Below are 8,699 nucleotides of genomic sequence, written 5' to 3' on the forward strand. Positions count from 1 at the left end.
TGTCAGGATCACAAAACTGAACAAGTAATATTTCCTGATAAAAAGAGGGAAGTCAACTCACTAATTTAATAAAACCAAGGATTATTTTGCTATAAGAAATAATTGGGCGTATTTACTTCCTGGAGCCTCTTGGCTCTTTCTCAGATAGATAAATCTATATCTATTCGGTTTAAAGAAGGAAGGAAGGAAGGAAGGAAGGAAGGAAGGAAGGAAGGAAGGAAGGAAGGGAGGGAGGGAGGGAGGGAGGGAGGGAGGGAGGATGGGAAAAAGAAAATTAAAGAAGAGAACAGAAAGAGGGGCTGGTCCAATGACTCAGTGGTTTAGAGCACTTCCAAGAACCCAAGTTCAATTCCCAGTGCATCTTCAGATACTTACACATATGCACAGACACACAAAAACAAACAAACAAACTAACTAATTAATAACTAACTAAACTAACTAAATAAATAGTTTCCCCCCCCCCCACTCTCAGGACACTGCCCTCAAGCCTCAAGCAGTTGTCCAACTGGCCTGTCCCAAGAAAAGCTATGTTGTCACCTCCAGCTTCAAAATGCACAAGGAGCCAGAATGGTATCATCACTGGGCAAAAATTACATCTTTAAAAACAAAAAGCAAAAAACATCCAGGCCTGGTAGTACAGTCACTAATTCCAGCAGCCTAGAAGGTTGAGACAAGAAGATCTCAAATTCAAGTCCTGCCTGCACTACAGAACAAGTTACAAGGCCAGAGACAACCTAGTGAGATACCGCCTCAAAACCAAGAAAGAAAAGGAAGGAGGAGGGAAATATAGCTCAACAGTAAAGAGTTTGTTTAGGATGCATGAAGAATCACATCCGATCTCCAACACTGCAAGACATAACAAAGAGATGCATAAATAGATACGTAAAACAAAAACTACCTTGTACTTCCTTTTAAAGCATTTGTATTGAGGCTACCAAGACAGATACTTAGTAAACAGAGGTGAGAGTAGGCCTATGTCTTAGCTGCGAAAAGACACTATGACCAAAGCAACTCTTATACGGACAATAATTAATTGGGGCTGACTTACAGGTTCAAAGGTTCAGTCTATTATCATCAAGGCAGGAGCATGGCAGCATCCAGGCAGAAGGAGCTGGGAGTTCTACATCTTCATCTGAAGGCTGCTAGCAGAATACTGGCTTCCAGGCAGCTAGGATGAGAGTCTTAAAGCCCATGCCCACGGTGACACAAACTCCAACAAGGCCACACCTACTTGAACAAGGCCACACCTTCTAATAGTGCCACTTCCTGGGCCACGCATATACAAACCTACAGCCTATCTGCTAATGGTTTCATTATGACAAGGAAAGTTCAAGAGGAAAGAGAGAGCCTGCTGTCCCAAGAGAGCTAACTGTGTACTTTAAACACTTTATTGTTGTTGTAATGACCAAACTATGGCCCTAAATTATGGATCCCTCTACCTGCTCAGAGCCCCTGTTCTCTGTTCCTCCTCCATCTAACTGAGCTCCTTTTACTGTCCCAGGCTGTCACCTGCATCATTCCTTCATGGAAATCTTTAGCCGTCACCTGCCTTTCCTTCCCATCCTGTCACCAGCAAAGGAGAATAGATCTAATGCTTAAGTACATGCACACATGTATACATACTTAGTCATGTTCTATTACTGTGAAGAGACACTATGACCAAGGCAAATATTATAAAAGATCATGTTTAATTGGGGGGCTTGCTCATGGTTTCTGAGGGGTGATCATCATGGTAGGGAGAGTGTCAGGTACTGAAGAAGTAACTGAGAGCTTTATAAACTGACATGACCTGAAAGCTGGGTGGGTAGGGGAGTGGGGGAGCAGGCCTGGAATGGGTTTTTGAAATCTCAAAGGCCACCCCTCAGTGACACAAGGTCACACCTCCTAATCCTTTCCAAACAGTTCACCAACCAGGGGATAAGCATGCAGTTCTATGAGCCTCCGAAAGCCATTCTCATTCAAACCATGATATGTACATTTCTCCTGTGATACAAAGTATGCACCATTGCGCTCATAACCTTGTGTAAAGTCTAGTGTAGGCTAGCATCTGGAGGTGGCCTTTGGGGACAGGAAGAATGAATTGGTCTTTAGTTTTGTCTTCATCTCCTCCCCTTATAGACTCCATGAGACATTTCTCTTCACCCTAGGTCAATGGAGAATCTGCCAAAGCAAGTCTGTGTGGTAGAACAACAGGAAATCCAATTGAGGGCCCCAGAATCCCCCCTTCCCTGGGAGATATATATATATATATATATATATATATATATATATATATATATATATATCACCCGCATTCAATAAATGGCTGTTATAACACTTTGTGAGGAACAGTGAAGAAAGGAACAGGAAAGAGATTGAACGGCTTTCACTGTTTTCTAATGAAACTTACTGAGGTATAATTTTACTGTGCAAAACAAATTCTTTTTCGTTTCATGATGAAATTTGGTTCTTACTGTAGTGATTACCATAATCCCGATGGGGAACATTTCTTTCATCTTAGAATGATTCTCTTTGAGTTCTCTCTGGTGTTTTTAGATGGCCCCTTTAGGAAAATCACGGCCCACTAAAGCTGTAGATTACATAATGGATCCTTGTGTCTTGCACAACTTCATCCACACCTCATAGAAACTCATACTCGAAAGGAACTCAGGCACCTCTTCCCCGGTTAATCCACATTTCCCATATAAATGGTGTAACAGTGTGGGTTTTGTTGTTGTTATTGTTCTGTTTGGGTGTTGGTTTTGGCTAGGATCCCATGAATTCTAATCTGGCCTCAGGCTCTCTGGGGATAAGCTTGAGTTTCTGATCCTCCCACCTTTACCTCCCAACTGCAGGGGTTTTTGTCCCATGTTGCCACAGTGTCTGTTGTTGTTTTGTTTTTCCTTTTGTTTGTTTGCTTGTTTTGTGGTCCTGAGGATTAAACTCATGGTTTCATGCAAGCACTCAATCAACAATTATTTTTAAGGATAGTTCTATTGTATTTCCTACCGATGAACGCTTACTGCTTTTTGGATTTGAATGCTATATTTGAATAGAATGAGATGTCAAACAAGTGATTGAGTGGATGAATGAATGAATGAGTGAGTGAGTGAATGATCGTGTATGTCTATCTCATAGACCAAAGTACAGCTGGAGGTGAAGTAGCTGATCAAAACCACATGCTAACAGGGACCCCAAACCTTTTTGCTATAAATCCTATTTAAAAAACAAAACTCAACTCATAAAATATCAGCATCAAAGAGCATACGTGGAAACGAGCTAGGCATAAGTAAATGTTTTTGCTAAATGAATTCACTTTGCAGAGGTTCAGGGGTAAGTGGGGCATGTAAAAAGACTCGTCCTTGCTTCCTGTGACTCCCTTTGCATTGAATGGATTCAGCACGAATTTTTGGTGAAGGTCTGGGCAAGGTTCTGCCTATTGGTTTTCCACACTTTGTTTCTGTTCATTGATTTTCTCTTACTGCCGGCTTCTCTCTTGAAAAGGGTGGGCTTGCCTCCCCAGTTGTTCCTTCTAATGTCACAGCGGAAGGAAGGGCATCCGAAGACCCTACAGAGTAAGAGACCATTCACTGCTACACCTGTGCAGGCACATTATTTTATTTTTCAAGGTTTCATAGGGCAGGAACACGTTTGATGCCTCCCACCCCCTGCCTCCGGGGTTTGGTATCAGAACCGGAATCTGAAGAACTTCATTGAGAATTACATTATTGGGTCTGCATTTTACAGGAAACTCTGGTTACCACATTGTTGCAAAGAAAAACCAATTCAAAGAACCCTCCCAAGGGAATCCGTTGTTCTGTGTTTTCTGTGTCTCCTGACCATCCTCTGATCTTACTCACATATGCATGCATGCATCCTTGCTCCTTCTTGCCTTGCTTTGTCTTTCCATTTGCCTTTCTGAGGAGGCTCTCTCCCTTCCTCCTTCCCTCCCTCTGGCTTCAGCTCTTTCTTACTCCTTCCCCCAGCTGCTTAACTACAGCTCCCACTGGAACCTACACAATCAAAAACAGCTCTCCTCCAGCAGCCTCCAGCAGCGCATCACCTGGAGCAGAGCGAGTTGCTCGCTCCCTGCACAGCCCGGGAGCAGCTCGGTAGCTGGGGGCGGGGACGGTACCCTGCTCTCGCCTGAGCGCCCGCCAGAGCATCTCTGGATAGATTTGCTGTATCCCGCCATCCGGCCCCGGGGTCCTGTTGTGGTGATGCTTACGTTTCAAAGCAATGATGGAAAGAGAAAAGCCATTGCCAGTGGCCTCTGAAAGTGGGGCGAGTTACTGCAGTCGCTGCCGCAGCAGGATGAGCGAGTGAAAAACTGAGCCCCGTTAGCCTCTCCATCCCGTTCGGTCTTCATTCACCGTCTCCAGGAAGGCGGATCGGGATACAGATGCAGTAAACCAAGCCGGTGCCACCCTGGATCTATAACTGTGAAGTCCCTTCTGTGGAAGATGGTAAACAAAGACATGAATGGATTCCCGGTCAAGAAATGCTCAGCGTTCCAATTTTTTAAGAAACGGGTAAGCCCAGGTTGTGGTTGTTGCTTTTGTTTTCTACGCTGCTTCTCTCAAATGCTTTTGGAGGCTTGCCTAGGGTAAGCCTCGGGTTTTGTTACTGAGCCCTTCGTGAAAGCAGAGCTTCTGGTGTCAGTGGTCAAGGTGAGCGCTGGCCCTGCTGAGATTCATATTTGTTGGGGGGTGGGTAGGGGAGATGTTGTTGGAAAGGGGGGGGGGGCTCAGAGGAGTTGCATTGGAAGAAGGGGGTTGGGCCGAGATGCCTTCAAATGGGTTTAAGATGGGAACTGAGATTTCTCAATCAAAGCCATGCCCAGGATTACAAGGCAGTTTCAAAGACAGCTGGCCCGAGTGCAGTTAATAAGAAGCAATTTAGTCTGGGCTAATTAAGTAGCTCTCTCACTCTTATCTTTGAAGGGTTCAACTTTGCCACACCTTCTCTCCGTCTCAAGGGCTGCTGCATTTTCGTCTTCAATTGTTAGAAGCAGCTTTGGCTCCTCAAATCCATTCTGCCACTATCTCTATCTTTGGTATAAACAGGAAAGAACCAGAGTGACCTTTGACAGAAATGATGGACTCCCAACATCTCAAACCCTCTATTTCAAGTTGCCTCAATTTTGCCTAACACACGTGCCCTCACCAAAAGAATAAGGGATAGCCTGTTTTATAGCCCGAACTATGATTGGGGGGGGGGTGCGGGGAGGGTTCTGCTGCTGTGTACATTTGCTGTATACATTTGTTTAAATTCCTTTCATTCATAATGTTAGTAATGTCATAGGGCTGTAAATGAATAGACCTTTCTCTGTTTCACAGATAAACTCAGTTCATTGCAATGGCCACACTGGAGGTCTGTGGTTCTGCAAATTTATACATGAGTGGGGACTCAGAAATGAGTGGTTGTTGAAAGACTGATCATTGACATCCTTATGGGGAGTGTCTCTTCAGCAATAGGAGGCTCCTGCAGCCCCAGTTGTCCCGTCCTATTTAGTGCCCGGGGCGGTCCTATCCAGATGCTTCCTTCCATTCATTCACCCTTCCCTTCATTCAGGCCGCGACTGTGTGTGCCGCGGCTGAAATGGCAACAGAACGTAATGAATTACAGGCTTGGCTGGACGGCCTCCTAGCACTGAAGGGTCAAGCTGGAAAGGCAGGTCTGCAAACCAGCAGCCTGCAAGCGCCAGCAGAAGCTCTCTCACATCCTGGCTTAGAGATCCCCAAATCCATGGCCAAATGCAAGCGATACGCACTAAATCCGAGTAACGCTAACTCCTGCAGCCAGTGTCGGCTGAGAGGTCTTTCCCCAGTAGAGTCTGCAACCTATATAAAAGCACGTCAGCCCAGCTTCTTGGTCCTCCCGCCCTACCAAGATCTCCCCTGTAGTCAAAAGATACTTTTCCAAGGGAAGGACCCTTTTATTTAGTCCTTAAATTCTTTACTTCCTTCTAACTAACTAGCCAAAGTTTGCTGGTTTTGTTTTTGTTTTTTTTTTCTCTAGCTACATTGACCAAGCTGTCTTGAATGCCTGGGCTGAAATGATCCTCCTGCCTCAGTTTCTTGTGTATTGGAACTATAGGCTTAGGCTTATGAGCTTATGCCTATCTTAACTAATTTATTTGGTGCTATTGAGGGTATTTTGTTTTACAGTGCTGGGTCTCAAGCATGCAAGTCACCCCACCCCCCACAAACGCCATCCCCAAACAGTGAACTATGCTCACAGTCCCTGGGGAGTTTAGAACCCTTTCAGCTGTATATTGTCAGTCAACCAAGTGTCAGTTACATACTGTTTATTTATTATAATAGTTTCTTATTTTCTTTGCCATCAAAATATACTACTAGAAATCCTCGCTTGACATCTGGTTGCATTTTGCTTGCGAGCATAATTTACCAGTGTGTTTCAGCCAGTGTTTCTGCAGACCTTGGGTTTTGGAAAGAGTGAGACAGGGTACAGATGTCTTCTCAAAAACTGCAGGGAGAAAGAGATTTACACCATGAGGTCCAGCAGGCCATTTCACTGGGTTCAGCCTGCTGGAGATTGGGTCTGACATCTCCCTGCCCCCCTCTGCTCTCCTCGCCCCTCAAGGACAGTAGAATGTGACATGTGTCACGTCATTGACAGCCCTGGGGAGAAATTCCTTGATTCCTGTCTACTTTGTTTTATTACACATCCGATTTATTCTGTATTCTAAATGCTCACTGCTTGTACTATGACCTTGCCTTGGCTTTTTCTAGTTTGGGTGTTTTTGTTTGACTGATTTGAGACGGGGTCTCTTTCTTCTAACCCCGATTAGCTTCCAACAGCTCATGGCGTAGCTGAGGCTGACCTTGAACTCCTGATCGTTGAGGACCTGTGACTCCTAGGTGCTGGGATCCCAGCCATGCTCCAGCATACATGGTTTTAAATTTATTATTATTGTTATTACACAGGTAATAGGAAAATAAATGTGTACAATTAGAAGACAGTAGAGAAGTTGAGCTCACCTTTTCTGGAACTCTTCCTTCCCTCTTCAGAAATAATTGTTGTCATGGATGCTAATACTTTGCTGAACAACTCTATGTGCCTTACATACAAATTCATATTCTATAATGTCTTTGTTTTTGGCCAAGAATAATCCATTTCCTTATGTTCTGTTGAAGTTCCACACATTTCTGCATATCTTAGTTTTAGCCCAGCTAGACAGTCCTACAAAGTAAACCTTTGTCTGATGCCCACATTGAGCTGTGAACAGAACTGGATTCTGGGGAAGTGGGGAGGGCTGTGCACACACACTCACCAAAGAGACAACTGAGTCCTGAACACAATTTTTTGATTGCAAAACGCTAAAAGACAGCTTCCTACATTTCTCAGCTATCCAGACGGAATCCAGTGAGCCACCAGAAGGGACTATAGCTAATGTGCTCCCATGGTGGCCCACCAGGAGCTGTATTCATTCTGACTGTGTTTTAAATCCCATGGACCAAGCAGTTTCTGTAGATTATTTCATTTAATCCTCATAGCCACCCAACAGAAGAAAAATGATTCACTGTGCAAAGTGTAATGTAGAGACACTGAACACTTAATTGGTTAATGTCAGTTTGTTTGTCTAAAGATTAAGTGTGGTTTTTGTTGTCATTGTTGTTGTTGTTGTCTAGGCTGGCCTCAACTCCCGCCCTCTTGACTCCACCTCTTAAGTGCTAAGATTTTATGCTGAGGGTACCATCATGCCCAGTTCCAAATTGGATGTTTCGTCTCATATCATCCCCCTCTCCTCTTTCTTTGTTTCATATCAGACTCTCCTCCACCCCCATGTGAAATAGATATGTCACTACTCAATTTCTGAAGCCCAGCCTCAGGAGGCAAGCTTCTCCTAGCTCTCTGGGCTCCCCTCAGCAGCAGCAGTCACTGGAGACAGCTCTGCTGACTGGAGGAGCAATGTCTGAGCAAAGCTAGTCTGATGCTTTCCCCACAATCCTCTGGACTAATGCCTTTCTCTCTGATGTTTTAAAAGCTTGACTAATTTCACTTAGCTTACAATTGCTAAGCTAAACTAGGTAAGACTTTCTTTCATTCTATGTGTTAATGACAAATTGGTGCTAGGTTCTATTTTATTCTGAGAGCCTACAAAATTCAGTTAACATGAATGGAAAAATTATTATTCTCAGTTTTTATGTGAAAATCTGAGAGCTGGAGAATATATCAGTTCTGATAAAGGTTATCCCTTTCCAAGGTGTTAAAGATTCCTCCCTGACGTGGATTCCTGCAGAATGACCCAGAAAACACAAACAAATGATATTGCCTTGAATTTGATAATCCTTAGTGGAAATACACCAAGTATGGGAACGAAATCTGATAACAGCCATGCTGCTATTATTACCTTTTATCAAATTTCAAAGGTATTTGACAGATAGAATTTCAGATTTGGAACCAGGAGCCAGGAGCTACAGTCCTAGTATTTGGGAGGCCAAAGTGTGTAGAATTGCCTTATAACCTACATAATAAGACCCTTCCTCAAAGAAAACACACACATACACACACACACACACACATACACACCACATACCACACACCAAACCCCCACATACACACCACATACCACACACACATACACACCACATACCACACACCAAACCCCCACATACACACCACATACCACACACACACACACACACACACACACCACACCACACACACACACACACACACACACACACACACAC

General features: G+C 44.0%; 1 protein-coding gene and 1 non-coding gene across 2 annotated transcripts in view; one reads left to right on the plus strand and one right to left on the minus strand.

Moving 5' to 3' along the window:
- Nucleotides 1-477: 477 nt before the first annotated feature.
- On the minus strand, nucleotides 478-586 carry LOC115032259. Its single transcript, XR_003837905.1, has one exon. It is a non-coding gene; the product is annotated as a small nucleolar RNA SNORD23 (small nucleolar RNA).
- A 3,406-nt stretch (nucleotides 587-3,992) lies between these two features.
- Sgk1 (serum/glucocorticoid regulated kinase 1) overlaps nucleotides 3,993-8,699 on the plus strand; it is a 117,170-nt gene continuing 112,463 nt past the window's right edge. Inside the window, exon 1 of the mRNA XM_021173628.2 lies at nucleotides 3,993-4,511. Coding sequence (XP_021029287.1) covers nucleotides 4,443-4,511 — 69 coding nt within the window. The 5' untranslated portion in view covers nucleotides 3,993-4,442. The remainder of the gene's footprint in view (nucleotides 4,512-8,699) is intronic.

This window comes from Mus caroli, chromosome 10 (assembly GCF_900094665.2).
Source record: "Mus caroli chromosome 10, CAROLI_EIJ_v1.1, whole genome shotgun sequence".
NCBI classification, from domain to species: Eukaryota; Metazoa; Chordata; class Mammalia; order Rodentia; family Muridae; genus Mus; species Mus caroli.